The following is a 16,027-nucleotide window of genomic DNA, read 5'->3' as shown; positions in this document are numbered from 1 at the left end:
CCACAGAGAAGTGTGACACCACCTCGGAGAGCTGCACATGTCTCTACTCTCACACTGGCACAGGGATGATGGGATTCAGGGTGAATCAAACCCATGACCATCACTGGGATTTGAATTCAGTCCTTCACTTGCATAATGCTGCACAAGACTTCTTGCTGTGGATGCTGGAATTATCTAAGAACAGCCTGGGAAGGTCCATGTGAGGTGTTTTTAAGGGCATTTCTGATGCAGAGGTTCCGACCCCACTGTGGCTTGGATTATTGGCAGGACAGAGCAGAGGTTTTAGAGGGCTTGCTTTGCCTCCTTCCCCCTCCAAGACTGTTCCCCTTTGACCTTTCCATCAGGGCAGACAGATGTTTTCCACAGCAAGACCCTGGGGTGTGCAGGTAAGAAAGAAACCCCTCAAAATGAGTCAAAATACGCCCACACACCTTTGCAATTGGAAATAGCCCCGTGTCAGCGTTATTTCTGAATTACTCCAGAGAGCACAGGGGATGAAAAGGGGATCTTGGTTTGGACCAGAGAGACAAATTATGACTGTCTTGCCTCCTCCACCCCCAGAACGTGCTTTTTGAGAACCGATAGTGAAAGACCCAAATGACTTAATAGCAGCCAGGCAGCTGGTCCCGGCTCCACGGGGAGAACCTCGGTGGCTGGTGAGGCCCAAGGAGCTGGGAACAGCACCATGCAGCTGCTGGAGCCCCAAAAAACTCAAACCTCCCTCACCCTGCCACAGTCTAGGGAAGGAGAAACCGTGTCCACAGCGTGGACAAGCCTCACCACTCCCAGGGAAGCCTCACGCTGCTCAGTGGAGCCGTGCGGGAGAGCAGCCGGCTCCTGATAAATCCTGTCCCAGCCAAGGCAATCTTCCACGTTGTGTTACCAGCGTGGGGAGAGGAGCCTCAGAAAAAGACAATAAAATCCCCCCCCCCTGCTGTGTCCACACAACTAAAAGTGCCCACCCCAGCAGGGCGACGAGATCAGAAAACCACAGGAGACGCAAACGACAGCGCGGAAAGGGGGCTGGTGTGGGGAGGAAGGAGGAGGAGGAGGATGAAGCCAAGTCCAGGATGTCACGTGAGCCATAGCTGTTCTCTGCACCAGCAGTCCCACAGAGCTCTCAGCTCTCAGGGGCGGGTGGCAGGAAAGGGTTTTGTTTTCAGAGAGGTCCCTGACGTGGGACGACCCGTCACGGGGCAAAATGCAAATGAAAGGGATGAGTCCCACTGCAAACGGGGCTCTCTTACCTTGTCTGCTGAGTCCACGAGGTCTTTCTCTATCCAGGTGATGTCGGATTTTACCTGTGGAACAACAGACAAGCATCAGCACAGGGGGGGCTGTGATATTCTGTTAAACTTTTCCCAACTGACTTGTTCAGCAAGACCAGGCGAGCTGTTCACAGTCACTGGTGGTGTCCCACCAGCCACTGCTCCTTGGGATGTGATTCTGAGCTGTGTGGTGGCTCCAGGAGAGCAGCTGGAGCCAGCTCCTGTTACATAAATTTATATTGACCAGCTTTGATAAACTCTGACAGAGTGCTCAGGACACGGTGCTGGCACTTGGTTACACATGTGCCCCAAGAATCAGAGCACCAAGGAGAGAGAATTAATTTCTGGCAGGTTGATTAATGTCTAGATCAGATTTTACTCTCTGCTACACCTGGACAAGCTCCAAAAGCATCTGTCCTGGGTCTGCAGAGAAGCTTGGCACCCCCATGGCAAAGACTGGGCTTCTCTCCTGGGCACACTCAGCAGTTTCTAAAGCAACCAGGAGGAACATACTCAAATACCAGAGCTCCCCACATCCCTTGAGGGCAGGGCAGGGCCAGCCCAGTTGCTCTGACAGGTCCCCAGCAGCATCAGAAATGTCAGTTTGTGCTGCCTCTGGGGCCAGATGTGAGTCTGTGAACCCTCGTAGGGAGAGATGCAGAAGCATTTAAGGGGAGCTCAGAAAAGAACTGCTTCTCAGCTAGGAAATGGCTCCTTCTCCTCCAGTAAACTCAGACTTAAGGGAAGGAGTAAGTTTTTGCAAGGTCAGTAAGTTTTTGCAAGGTCGGTCCCCAAGCCTGGTGTATTTTGATGAAGGTACAGAGACTTGCAATCTCATCTGGGTACTCTTTCTCCTGGTTTTTAGATCATGAGCCAAGTTTGAATAGAAAAATCACCCCCCAAAACCCCTCAAATCAGAGGATTTCCTCCGAGAGGTTCAAGTCTTTGGCTGTGGGTGAGATAAAACATGTGACTGCAGGGAGCAAAGGGGGGCTCGAGCTGTGACTTCTCTGGTGTCTTCTCAGGAAGTGTGAGAGCAGGATGGTGCCCACAGTGCCAGCAGTGACAACTGGGTGGGCACAGAGCGACCTGGAAGTGGGACAGGAGCTCCAGAGAGGGAGAAGAGAAGGAAAAGCAAGCCTTGAGGAACGGGTGGAGCCGCATGAGAACAGTGAGATTAGAGCTAGGAATTAACTGATTTTCAGCTCCAGATCAGAGGGGCCCCTGCAGTCACCTCTTCTTCCTCCTCTCCACTGCTCTGCCCTTGCTGCAGGAGCAGGCAGGATCTCTCTGGGACTGGGAGAAGGTGGCTGTCCTGCTGCTGTCACTGCAGGAAGGGGATGCCAGGGCAGCTGGCTGACACATCCACCAAAACCCCAGCTGAACCCCTTCCTGAGTGAAAAGTGATCACAAAAACCTCAGCAAAACCCCCTCCCCGGGGATCCCACCCACCCACCAGGAAACCAGCTCCTTCCTGGCTCCTTCAGAGCAGGCACCAGACCCTGCCTGGGATGGGGACGGATGGATTTCATTCGCACAAGCACGGATGTCTCTGCAGGTCCATCCCACCAGCACACACTGCTCCTGGGAGCTCCCAACCACCTTCCATCACCCACAGCCCCCAGAGGGGCATTTACACAGACCCCTGCACTGCTGGGAAATGGTATTTGCTGCTCCTGGAAAACAGAAGGACACCCCCAGCCACCAGCCAGGGCTGAGCCCGAGAGGTTCCCTCAAGTCAGAGGAGGAGACAACTTTTCCAAACTTCCCAATGCTGCCTTCACAGATGGCTGAGCCACCTCAGATCAGGGCCTGGGGTCATACTGAGGGTTTGTTTTTTTTTTTTTCCAAGTTCAAAATACGAGTCCTCTTTCCCACTTTCTCCCCCCCCCCCCCCCTTTTTTTTTTTTTTTTGAGGGAGGATTTTACAAGCCAGAAGCCAAGAGACAGGTTTTGTTTTTGCTCGCGTTTTGTCACTTTGCTGGTTGAGACCGTCACATCTAAATGCAAGGAAGAAGAAAAAAAAAACACACAAACCACCCTGCAAAAGCTCGAAACAGATTCTGCTCTTGGCATTTCCCTTCCTATTCATCAACAACTAACCAGAAGCTGTTTTAATTTCTGTTGCTTCAACACATGCTCTGGGTCCCAAAACACTCCCAAAATCTGGCAGCACCTAGGAAAGACACTTCTTAGAAAGCAGTTGTACCCTCCCAAATGCCTTTTTTTTCCAAAAGAGAAGTTGTAAATTAACCCTGGATAAGGTCTGGCTCTCAAAATCGGGCGATTCCCTGATTTCTCGTGTCCTGCAGAAGAGACAGAGCAGATATTTTATCAGACACTTGCCTCCTGGATCCTTGGCTTGCTGCGGAAGAGGAGCCTCAGCATCTCCAAAGCTTCAGGCTGTTATTCTCCCATCCTTTCCAAGCTGGATCCCGAGCTTGGAGCCCGGAGCAGTGCCCAGAGCGGCACGAGAACCCCGTAGTTATGTCACTGGGATGTATTTTGGGAGCTTTTGCTGAAAGGAAACCGCAGTTTCGTGTGGGGAAATCGCTTTGTGCGGCGACGGCTGCACAATGAGGCGGCCAAACCAGAACACTGGACGGGCTTTAGGGGTGCTTAGGCGTGGAAAGAGCCATCAGCAAATCTCAGCTGCCTTTTCAGGAGGGTCAGGTCAGTCCCCCGTGTCACACACAGGAAAAAAAGGGGAAAAAAAGGGCGACTTCAGGCACTACACGAGGCAGCAACAAGCAGCTGAGAGTCTCTGTAGTTTCCTTCCTCAAAATTTCCCTGCCCCTTCTCTGAGCAGTGCAACAGCTGAGTCCAGCAGGGATGCTCTCCCTGTAGGATCAGTGGAATTGCAGCTCTCCAAAGAAGAGGCCAAGAGGAGGCAGCAGCTTCTGGATCAGCACAGCAAGGACATGGACCTGCTGGAGCAGGGCCACAGAAGGCCATGGAGATGCTTCAAGGGCTGGAGCCCCTCTGCTCTGGAGACAGGCTGGGAGAGCTGGGAATGTTCAGCTTGGAGAAGAGAAGGCTCCAGGGAGACCTTAGAACCCCCTCCAGTGCCTAAAGGGGCTCCAAGAAAGATGGGGGCAGAGTTTTAGCAGGGCCTGTTGTGACAGGACAAGGGGAAATGGTTTTGTGCTAAAAGAGGGGAGATCTAGATTAGACATAGGGAAGAAGTCTGTTACCCTGAAGGTGCTAAAAGCCACAGCTGAATGTGGCTGGTTTCCTGAGGGAACTGGGAGTGCACATGTGGCTCCCTGTTTTCCTTGCTTACATGGAAGCTGGGAGAGAACTGATCCAGAACCACGGGGCTGAAGCCCTTCTTCCCTCTCTGCTCCCCATGTCTGCACTGCCTGACTTGGCCAGTTCCCATCTCTGTCCCTATTAAGGTACCCCTGCCTGTGTAGCAGCAGAGCACAGAGCAGTGTCTCGGTGCAGGGTCTGTCCCCTGAGCCAGCAGACAGGGTTGTGCAACCCTCCCATGAGATGTGGGTGTGCAAACCTCATGTGGGGCCCCAAAGCAGCGTCCCAAGGACCTGATACAGCAGATAACCCCTGAGATGGGGCAGGGAATCATTGAGTTATAGGATAGGCTGAGCTGGAAGGGACCTTAAAGCCCATCTCGTTCCACCCCCTGCCATGGGCAGGGACACCTTTCACTAGCCCAGGTTGCTCCAACCTGGCCTTGGACACTTCCAGGGATGGGGCAGCCACAGCTGCTCTGGGCAACCTGTGCCAGGGCCTCCCCACCCTCACAGGGAAGGACTTCTTCCTTGTATCTAATCTAAATCTCCCCTCTTTTAGCTCAAAAACATCCCCCCCTTTTTCCCCCCTTCCCGTGGAAAAGAGGAGACACTGCCTGAGGGGTGGTGGGTTGGGCACTGGCACTGAAGCCAAGACCCAGCTGTAAATTCTGCATGGACCTGCTGCCACTGGCACCTCAGCACTAGGAAAGGCAATCCCCAAACCCAGTGCTGCCACACACAAATGCTTCCCAATCCTGTAATCCAATTCCATGCAGGACAAACCTCCAGCATCCTCCACCTTCCCGACAGCAGCTCCATAAAACAGGACACTCACAAGCCCTACAGATTTGAATCAGAATAACCAGGGATTGCCTTTGCCTCCTGCCCAGGATCCAGTTACAGCCCACTGAGCACTGGGAGGGAAGGATCAGGGTTTCATAAACAGGAAGGAGATGGTGTGAAGGACTGCAGCCTGAGGAGAGACAGCTGCTGTCACATCCACACGCTTCCCAAGTGGGAATGGTGCCCCACGGCAGGCCAAGGGGGTGTCCCAGCAGAGATTTCAGCTGCTGCCCTGGAGGCACTGGGTGAAGATGACCTGAGACCCCTCCAGCACAGGCATCTCCTGGGTGATGGAACGTGGGAGCTTCACACTCAGGAATGTGGGAGCTTCACACTCCAAACTTCTGTATGAAGTTATTTTATGGGACCTGCTGCAGAGCAACAACCCCCCTGTGGAGCAGCAGCTCCTGCTGTGGAGGGAGCCTGAAATCAGTGGGAAGCAAGAGGTGCTGCAGCTCTGCAGGGGGAGCAAGGCTGATGTTTGCTGTTGTGGAGAGCAAGGGCTGCTCTGCCTGGAGCTTTTTTTTTTTCAAGTGGTGGTTCTCAAAAAGGGGAACAAACAAAGCAGAGAAACCTCCCCAGCCACAACCTGCCCTCCTGCAAAGGCCTTATTTGGGCAGGGCTGGCCCTTGGTCTCATTTGCAAGCAAAGGGTTGGCCAGAACCTCGTCCTTTTGTCTGTACTTTTGTGGGGGATCCCCTCCAGTGCCCCTGGGAGCCCGAGAAATCCTGTGGGGTGCTCGTCCCTGAGCACCTCTGCCCCTCTCTGAGCAGAGACACTGAAGAGAAGGGCTCAGATGGGGGTACCTGTGTCTGAAGGGAGCCACCAGCCCGCACAGAGGACAGGTTGGACCCCTGCAGGGGGGTGGGATGGGGAGAAGGAAGCAGTGCCTCAGGGTGAGCCATTTTGCCACAGAAGGAAGTGCTGCCCTCAGCCAGGGCACGGTGAGATGGCCGTGCCAGCAGCTGCAGATTTGAACTGGTTTTGCTGCCTTCCACCGACTTCCAGGAAACCTGAGCACCCCCCCACAGGAAACCTGCCCTCGGGGGGATGCCCCAGCTGCTCTGGGACCTCCTGGGAGCTGAGACGTGTCACCAGGTGCCTGTGCCACACACACCGAGCTGCCACCACCACGTCAGCACCGCCACGCCCCACAAAAATCAAATTGACGTCGCCACGACACTGAACGAAAGTGGAAGATTTACACAGAATCCGCCCCTTGTCCCTCCACCACGACGACAACAGAAATTCCCCGCCATCATTCCGCTCCCTGACGTTGCTCAGGACTTGTTTTGCCTCTCTCAAGTGCTATCCTTGTCTCAAAATCCTCATGAACCCGAGTCACAGCACCAGAAAGGCCATAGTGGGTTGGCCCTGGCTGGATGTCAAAGCCACTCTCTCACTCCCCTCCACAATCAGACAGGGGAGAGAAAATATAACAAAGGGTTCATGGGTTGAGATAAGGTCCAGGAGAGATCCCTCACCACATACCATCACAGGCAAACCAGACTCAAACTGGGGATAGGAATTGAATTTATTTCTAAAAAAGTCAGAGCAGGATAATGAGAAGTAAAATAAATCTTTAAAACACCTTCCCGAGCCCGGTCAGGAGCCAGGTCAGAGTAAGCAGTTGAAAACAAAAGTCCAGCCAAGTAGAACAATTTGTGAGATCCCACCAGTTTCATTCAATTGCCAAAAATAAATAAAAAAAAAAAAGGTCACCTGGGAGAATTGGAGAGTTTCACTTGATCTAATTCAGTGGGCATTGCAGAGTCAAGGCTGTGCTTGAGGATTAAACAGCAAGGCCACCTCTTTCAGGCTTACACACACCACACACACAATTAAAGAAAACAATAATTTGAAAGCTCAAGTAGGTTAAAAATCCTCTCTGCCCAAGAGCAGGTTCTGCCCTCCTCCCCTGCACGTGTTCCAACAGGTTTATTCCCTGGACATCCTTCCAGGGCCATACAGCTGCCTTCACTTCCAGGCATGAAACCTTGTGGGCTCTGCTTTTCTCACTCCAGCATCATCCCAAACATCAGGATCCAGCACCACTGCAGGGCTGCCTGCTCAGAGTGAGGGTCTGACCACTGGTTTGCATTCTTATAAGACAGAGTTACTTTTGCATTAATATGTGAAGGCTCACAATGGGAAAAGGTCAGGGGGAAAAGACAGGAGAGCTCTCACTTGAGCTCCTCAGCCACTTCCAGCCACACTCAGAGCAGGAAAAGCTGCAGAATTCAGTCCTGGGTGTTTCATAAAAGCAGGGAGAGGATGGAGGGAAAAGATGTGCCCGTGCCCATATGAGTCATCAAAGAAACAGCAACAGCTTTTTGCAGAAGGAGGGAGAAACAGGACAGTGTAAATCTTCGGGGTCAAGGACAGCACTTAAAAAGAGGAGGGAGATTCTTGGAGCAACCCAGGAGGATCTGCAGGGAGAGAAGGCTTCCTCAGCCCTTTGACTCACGCTGAACAAGGGCATTTCCTAACAGACAAAAGCCTCAGGGGTGTCAGGGCCTGGGGAGGAAGGGCCACGGCGGGGTGGCTTTGAAGGTGGAAGTCCTGGACAGAGTCACTGCTACAAACACAGCTAAGGAACAGCAGAGACTCCGGGAACTGGGACTTCCCAATGAGTGGATAAGGACGGGGGTGGATTCCTGGCAGGAGCTTTGCAGGAAGGGATTAGTGAGAGGGAACAGGGCTGCACGTTTCACCCCACACCATCTCCAAGGACTGTTTTATCGGTGCCCTGAAAAACAAAACCAACCAAAAACGAGGGAGGGGGAGGAAATCCAGGGGACACAGACAGGCCTCTGCCCAGTGAGCTCTTGGTAACACTGGTGTCTAGAAATCCTGTTAATCACTGCCTTCATGCCCCAACCCTTCCAGGGCCAGAGCAGCCAGGAGAAGTGAATGACCAGCTCTGTCTTGGCACGGATAACACCAGCAGCCTCACCCCATATGGCTTAAAACAAAAGCCTGAGACTCTGAGCATCCTAGAAGCACTTTGTAATCCTCCTCATGGCAATGGCTCTGCACTCACAGAGGCAGCCAAATGCTCAGTGTAAAACTGACTTGCTGACCCTTGGGGAGGACTTTGCTGCCACTCCAAGCAGTGATCCTGGCTCCCCACAATAGGGGTGACAAGCAGATCCCTAGAAAGGGAAACCTTGGACCAAGGCACCCTGTTTGGTGTTTAGGTGGAGCAGTTCCACCTTTTTTTATTCTTTTCATGGCCCCTTCTCTCACCAGCACATTCACTCCTCTTATGTGTCAGACAGTGACCCACATCCCCTTCTGCACAGAAGGATGGAGAGGAAGGAAACACTGCAAAATCCTGGAAGCCACAGACAGACCCAAGCTCCAAGCCCCCTCCAACCTGGCCTTGGACACTTCCAGGGATGGGGGGCAGCCACAGTTGCTCTGGGCAACCCGTGCCAGGGCCTCCCCACCCTCCCAGGAACATGTAAAGGCATCACAGTAAAGATGTGATGGGCTCTGTCACCCCGAAGGGGCTGAAGGTGACAGGTACCAGTGTCTGCAGCCACAGGACAGGCTGTGCCACCCCAAAGGGTGACAGGTACCAGTGTCTGCAGCCACAGGACAGGCTGTGTCACCCCAAAGGGGCTGAGAACCCAGGGCACCCTGCCACCCCTCGAGCACATTCCAGCAGGTGGCACTCGGAGCATCTTTAATGCCCAAAATGTTTTTTTCTGTTCTGAGACAGGACGGGAAGAGCCCGAAGCATCCATTTCATAAATGTTCACATCATAAACACCCCTCTGGGAAGACTCAGCACTCCTAAAACAGGGGGATCTCAGAAATGATTACAAGGGATGAGGGGCTTTCTCAAGCAAAGCCTGAGGGTGAAAAAGGGAGAAGGCAGATGGTGGCTCACACAGCAGAGCTCCCGTCCTTGTGCTTCACAGCATCCTTTTTGATCTGCCCAGTTTTTAACTCATTTGACCAGGGGAACCCAAAATATCTGCTTTATATCAGAGGGAGGGCTGAGGTCCCTTTTGGGATGGAGAAAGCAGAGAGATTCCAGTGCAGGCACCCCCCTCATGCTCCCCACTCTGCTCCCCTCTCCTGGCTGTCTCCAGGGCTGTGCTGGCAGAAGATTCTGAAAGTGTCTTAGAAAAAAAAAAAACCAAACAAACACACTTTCTCCACCCTTTCCAGGCACTACAAGCCACAGCTGGCCAGGATCAGCTGACAATGAGCTGTTTGGGCTGAAGACACAAGCTCAGGCAAAAGATGTTCCCAAACCCCACCGAGACTTCCCGACAGCTCCGGTGTCCCTGCTGTCACAGAGCTGTGAGAGGAGCACTGGGAGCCAGCAGGACTTTGCACCCAGTGAAATGAGATGCCAGAGAGGAAAACACCTTTAGCAGCCAGGAGATAAGGAACTACTTAGTTATGCAGCTTCTAGAGAGCAAATCAGCCTCCATTTAGAAAGTGCAAAGGATATACAGCCTCCCCTTCCTGCAGCCCTGCACACACTTCCCAGTAAGGAGGAAATGTCTCCTCTCAGCAAACTCCAATCAACTCGGTGCTTTGCTGGTGGTAAAACCAGGAGACTCCATCCCAGGCTGTCCTAAATGCAGGATCTCACTCTTTGGAACCAGCAGGAAAGCACCACCTTCCACCCGGGTTCTGGTTTCTAGTGGAGGATATGAAAACTCCCTCTAACTGAACTACAAAATACAGCACTGGTTTCACAACAAGAAGCAGGGCTTGCTTGCTGCCCTTGGAGTTATCGTGGGATGTGGAAACTATTCTCTATCGCAGGAATGCCGGAATTCCACACTCCTCCCACAGCACACGTGCCCCCGTGGCTTCCTCGCTGCAAGACACACAAAAAGTGGTCTCAGGACTTGCTGAAGCCTTATCTTGTTGCCTGCCAGGGGCTGGTCTCTGGTCTCAGGGGCTGGTCTTTCCATGCTGGGAGAATCCAGCTCTCTCCCACCCTCTGGGAAGGACACACAGGAGAGACACGTTGCAGGAGAGGTGATTGTCACGTTTTCATGGTGGCTGTGAACTGCAGGAGTGTTAAAAGCTAAAAAAAAACCTCCTGTGTCCAAAACACACCTCGAGCTGTGTGTTACCAACACCCCGGTGAGAGTGCACAGGGTGAGCATCTGCTCTAGCAAAGCCACATTTTGTCACTTAATGCTTATAAAAGACACGGATGCAGCCACCAGCCACCCCTTCCACGGCTCGGCTGCTCTGCATGGTGGGGCACGAGACCATAACGTGAAGGTCACCATCCATCCCCTTCCCAAGCAGCACAGCATGGGAATTACAGCCAGCCTGAACACTGGGAACACCGTGGTTTGTCCTGTTCCCCTAAGATGCTATTTTAAGGAGTTTTCCCCCCACACACACTCTGTCCATGTGGAGACCCCAGGGGTCCCCTCCTGACCCCAGTCCTGGTGCAGAGCCATCACCTCTGTAAGCAGAGACACATTCCTGATGTGTAGCCAGGCCAGCCCAGGCTGTTAAACCCCCTGTCCAGTTAAACCCCCCCCTCTGAGAGTGGAGATCAGTACAGCCACGTCTCAGAGAGCTTTGGGAGCACAAAGAGATCGTGTCCTCAGTCCCCTCGGTGTTCCCGGAGCCACCAGCAGCCCTGCCCAGACCCAGGTTTTGAGTACAAACGAGGGATAAACATCTTCATTTTCCACATCCAAAGGGGTGACATTTCCCAGCTGTGCACTCCAGGACTGGCAAGGGAAACCCTTCCTGCCTCAGAGCACGGCTGCAATGAGATCAGTGGGGATTGCTGGGAGGCAATGCCTCTGCTTCCCTCCCCTCGGAGGCTGCCCCAGGCACACAGCGAGGGGTTTTCCTAAGGGCAAAGGAGAAGGGCTCCAGGCAAGGCAGGAATTCTTAGAGAGCTGGGACTACCCTCCCTGGATGGTCCCCAGCCCTGTGACAGCCCCTGGCAGGCAGAATGGTGTAACCAGGGGGGAAAATATTATTGCAGCTTCACCTGGAGCTATGGAAGGAATTTACTGCTCGTGTCCAAACTAGGCTTCACTTCCAAATAAAGCTGAGACTTGTAAAGCTGCAAGAGCTTCAGGCAGATTGCCTGTGTGTGCAGGGAGAGTCACAGAGCCAGTGACCCCCAGTAAACCCAGCCAAGGGGAATCCAAGCTCCCAGTTGCTGGGGTGGGATGATCCAGGGAACCCAAGCCCACTCTGATCCCTTCAAAAATCAAATGTGAATGAGTTCTTCTGGTTGAACTCTTCTAGGTCCTCTTCAGTGCCAGCCATCACCACTGTCCCTGGCACAGAGGGAGCTGCCACTGCCACATTCCCTGTCTCCATCTCCCTTTCCCTCAGTCTGGGAGAGGAGCCTGTGATTCCTCTCTGGTTCTGGGGAAGTGCTGGCAGAGCTCTGGCCTTGCTCACGCTGCCTCCTGTATCCACAAAGAAATCAACTTCAGCAATCCTGTGCCCCCAGCTCAGACTGCCAGGAGCAGCCTGGGCAAAGAGAGGGTGGCAGGAGCATCCCTCACTTCCCTGTGGGATCAGGAGCTCTTTGACAGAGAGAGGGATCACAGATTTCCTCCAGGTACAACACAAAGTAACCGATTTTCATGATTTTTTTTTTTCTCCTTCAATAAAAGAGGCTTTCTAGACACAGAACACGAGGCAGCTTCTATGAACGCACGAGGGGGGTGGAAATGGAAGGGGAGAAACCGGAGTGGTTTGGATGGGTTGGGGCACCGTGTGGGAGGGCTGCTGGAGCACTGCTCCAGCCTCTGCCGCATTCCTCCTGTGCAAGTCCTGTAAACTGACCCCTCTTCAATTATTCATTAGAGTCTGCAGCTCATCAGAGACTCTGCTCCTCAAACAGGCATTTATTTGTGTTTTTTAAGAGCTCAGAAGCTGCTGTTCCCCCAAGCCCGGCCTCGCCAAGGACGGAGAGCAAACGCTCTGCCAGGAACGGGCTGGGAGCTGTCAGGCACTGCTGGAGAGACAAACCCACTCGATTCTTCAGCTGACAGGACAGAGCAGCCAGTTTGAACTTGGAGCTTTACCACTGACAGGCTGGAAAAGCCAAACGTTGAGAGAGCAGCCGTGGCTGCAGCCCCTGCGAGGCAGGGGGAAGGCAGAGTTCCAGGCAGCACCACGAGATGTTCTGCTCCCACCAGGTTATCCCAGGTCCTGCCCAGCCAGGGGAGGGGCCAGATTTGGCCAGAGCACTCTTGGCTGGAAGGAGCAGGAGAGGGGCAGTGGGCTGAGAGGGGATTTGCTGTGGAACCTGCCCCTTCCCACAGCTCCACGGCTTCCCAGTTCTTGGAGAAAGCAGCAGCAGCTGTGCAAACACACGGCCCACTGCAGGGCAGCCACTTGTTTGTTTTGAAACCCTTCATGTTAAGAAGCTGTGATTAGTTGTGTCCAGTTCTGACAGGGATCACACCACTGGACACGATTCCTGTCCCACTCTCAGCCTGGAGCTCACGTGCAAGGCTGGCACAAGGGCTCTCCCTCACCATCCCTTGCAAGATGCAGCAGGGAAGGACCTTTCTGCAGACTTTCCCTGGTCAGGACATGAGGATAAACCAGCAGGAGCTACACAGATCTGGGAAAAAGCCTTGTCTTCCCCTCTGCTGCATTCCCACAGCCAGGCCCAGCCTGAGCAGGTGGGGCACCACATGCCTGGTTCATGGGCAGGAGCACATCCCTCACTCCAGTCTCAAAGGTCTCTTTTATGGCTCAGAGCTGGAAGAGTTCAGTTATTCCCTTCCCCAGTTCTCACTGTGCTCTGTGATTATCACCCAGGAACAAGCTGATCAGCAACCCCAGCCCGCGCCACGTTCCCTCCAGGGAGAGTGTGGGCTCACTCAGCACTGCAAATCCACTCCTCTGCTCTTCATTATGAAGTGATTTCACTAATTGGGTGTTGTACTTCCATGCATAATTCCTCACACTTGGCACCTTCAGGGAGCACGGGCTCACCCCTCAGCCTGGGTGCAGAGCAGGCTGGCAGACCCCAGATATGAGAGGATCCATTCTCCCACTGAATTCAGTTGCTGTTCCCCAGCTCAACAAGGACCAATTTCAGCCAACCTGGCAATTAAAATCTGGAGAACACAGGAGAGAACAAGGCTCAGCACCCAGGATCAATGCACAGAGCTGCCAACCAGCCCTGGGCTTTCAACCACCACCACCAGCAGAGAGGATGAGAAAAAAAATCCATCCTTGAACCTAAATTTGCCAAAGGCTCCTGTTCCTGCAGTGTGGGATCAGCATCCTGGTTTTAGGGATGTGACCGTCCTGTTCTCAGCACAAATCCAAAACACAACCATCATGAAGAAAATTAACTCTACCCAGCCCAGAGCAGCACAAGGATCTTGCAGACATTCCCAAGACACGCAGGTGAACACACCAAGGAACGGGGCTTGCAGGGACTTGTGCACCACAACTGTTCTTGAAAGGTGGAATCCACCACGGGTTGTGAGACGCACCAGCTGTCCTGGGTAGGAAGCTGAGCTGGAGGCACAAAAGCAGCAAGAAGGTCCCTGAATGCAGCCAAAAACATCCCCTCACTACCTCTGCAGTGACCATTTCACCGTGTTTCGTGCCCAAAGACCCCAAAGTGCAGCAGCAGCAGGTGAGATGCTGACGGAGGCATCTGGCGGCCTCGCGCCACCAGCTGTGAAGTTCCCGACTCTTTTGAGGAACTCTTGGATTCCCTCCTTTGCAGAGTGCCTTTGGTTACTGCCCAGGCAAATAAGGACTGCACTCCTGGCAGCATCCTGCTGGCAGGGGCAGGGGAGGGACGGTGCTGCTGTGTGGGTGTTGAGTAATCGCCGCTGTCCCTGCTCCGGGTTATTTTTAGAAGAGATCCCAGAACGAGCCGCAAAAGGATAGCGAGTCCAGACCTGGAAAAAAGGTGCCTCTTCCCCCTACAGCTCTCCACACACAGCACAGAAGGGTGTGGGAGGGAGCCTGAGCAACCTTCAACTTGAGAACAGTCACCTCAGATGGTGACGGCCGCTCGCTTCCCCTGCCTCAGTCCTTGCTGTGGGTAGAGCCAGTGCCAGAAGCTGCTGCTGACGTCTACACTCCGAGTGAACAGAAAAACACAGACATTCTGGGTGCTGCCTGTGCCCCCATCTGCAGCATCTCAGGGCAGAGTCTGCCCTCAAGTTGAAGGTATGTGTTTATAGGAGGGATTTCACTTGTGCTGGTGGCAAACATACCTTGTACAAACTTGGAAAACGGCGCCGAGGTTATTTCAGGACCACGTAGCAGGGCTTTGTGTGTTCAGAAGTTACCCAAAATGGGATTGTCAGACACTGCTCACAGGCACTTTGGCCACGGTGCCTCAGAAAAGTGGAAAGCAGGACACCTGCACCAGCACAGGGCTCTTGTGGCTTCCCTGCTGTGGGATGTTGGACAACTTGCCCACTGCTCTGCTCCAGCTTGGGCTTCATGTCCGTGTCCCACAGACACAGAGCAGAAAAGGGAACCTCGAGTGCTTTTTGGCCTCTACCTCATGATCTTTCTATGGGGCAGCATCTACAGATGCAATCAGCCAGGGTTTGTCTCAGTGATGTTCTTCAAAGAAAACAAAAAAATCTTAAATGATTTTTAAAGCAACATCCTGCAGCAGCTTTTAGGGGAGGGCAGTTTAGCCAAGTGTTTGAAGATGAAAGAGGCAAAGTCTCAAGTCTTAGAAACCCGGCTGGAATCCAACCAGAAGACACAGATTACTTCTTTCCCCATGCCAGAGATGCAGGCACAGTGAGGAACCATAAACCCACTGCTCTCAGGGGAGGGAAATGCACAGTTTCAGTGACTTGACCCACACCAGATTTCTTTGCAGGCTGCTGGAAAAATGCCAGGCCAGCGAGTGGGACAGAAAGGCAGAACATGCAGGTGGGATGCAACAGCACTGCTAGAAATCCACAAAAATTCCAGGGGGGGGAAAAAAACCCAAAACCCAAACCTGGCTGAAATGTAGACAACTGGTTTTTAGGTTGAGATTTCTTTTACTAAAAATACAGCGTAACCAACTGGAAAAACAACACCACAAGCCCCCAGAGCCTTTAGCAGGGACGATGATTCAGAGGGAGAAGCTGCCACAGGGCCCTCGCTGAGGGTACAGCACACAACAAGCTCTTGACAACCTGCTTGGCAAGGTTGCCCAGGGCAAATCAAACATGTTGTGTCATTCTCCACAGTTGGAGCGTGTTATGGATCAGGAAAGGAAATCCTGAAAGGATTATGATTTCACGGTACTGAAATGGCTCTTCTGCTCTGGAGTGTCTTGCAGGGCAGAGAGGAACAGGCTCAGTTAGGATGCTGTGACAGAATCAGCACTCAGTCCTGTGCTTGGGGAGGGCTCACATCAGAGAAATCAAGTCCTTCAGCACCACACTGTTCATGTGTGGGGCAGGACGAGCTTTAGGAGCCTGAAGAAGGAGTAGCAGGTTAAGATCCTTGCTCAAAGACAGCAGCTCAGCTCCCTGTGCCATTCCCAGCTGATGCCAACGGGGATGCAAAGGACAACTTGGCAGAAGTGGAGCTTCTCCCAGCCCCACCAAGGCAAGAGAATAAACAGATACCAGGCACTCAGCAAGGGCAGCTGTGCCAAAACCATCAAATACTCTTGCACTTCTCATCCCATCTGGCAAGATCACA

The 16,027-nt window shown here is 53.0% G+C and overlaps 3 protein-coding genes across 4 annotated transcripts in view; 2 read left to right on the top strand and 1 right to left on the bottom strand.

Annotated features, from left to right (window-relative positions):
* The window catches only part of UBXN11 (UBX domain protein 11), a 283,062-nt gene that overhangs the window by 180,901 nt on the left and 86,134 nt on the right, over positions 1 to 16,027 (top strand). The window lies entirely within an intron of this gene.
* GPATCH3 (G-patch domain containing 3) overlaps positions 1 to 16,027 on the top strand; it is a 200,690-nt gene that overhangs the window by 151,196 nt on the left and 33,467 nt on the right. The window lies entirely within an intron of this gene.
* RPS6KA1 (ribosomal protein S6 kinase A1) overlaps positions 1 to 16,027 on the bottom strand; it is a 38,094-nt gene that overhangs the window by 15,166 nt on the left and 6,901 nt on the right. For both annotated transcript variants that reach the window (XM_051807138.1, XM_051807141.1), the window contains one exon: positions 1,248 to 1,301. In XM_051807138.1, the coding sequence (XP_051663098.1) occupies positions 1,248 to 1,301 (54 nt within the window). The remainder of the gene's footprint in view (positions 1 to 1,247; positions 1,302 to 16,027) is intronic.

This window comes from Manacus candei, unplaced genomic scaffold (genome assembly GCF_025592945.1).
Source record: "Manacus candei isolate 608988 ecotype Guabito, Panama unplaced genomic scaffold, ASM2559294v1 h1tg000070l, whole genome shotgun sequence".
NCBI lineage: Eukaryota > Metazoa > Chordata > Aves > Passeriformes > Pipridae > Manacus > Manacus candei.
Note: the sequence above shows the minus strand (reverse complement) of the source record. Positions and strands in the feature narration are given on the sequence as shown.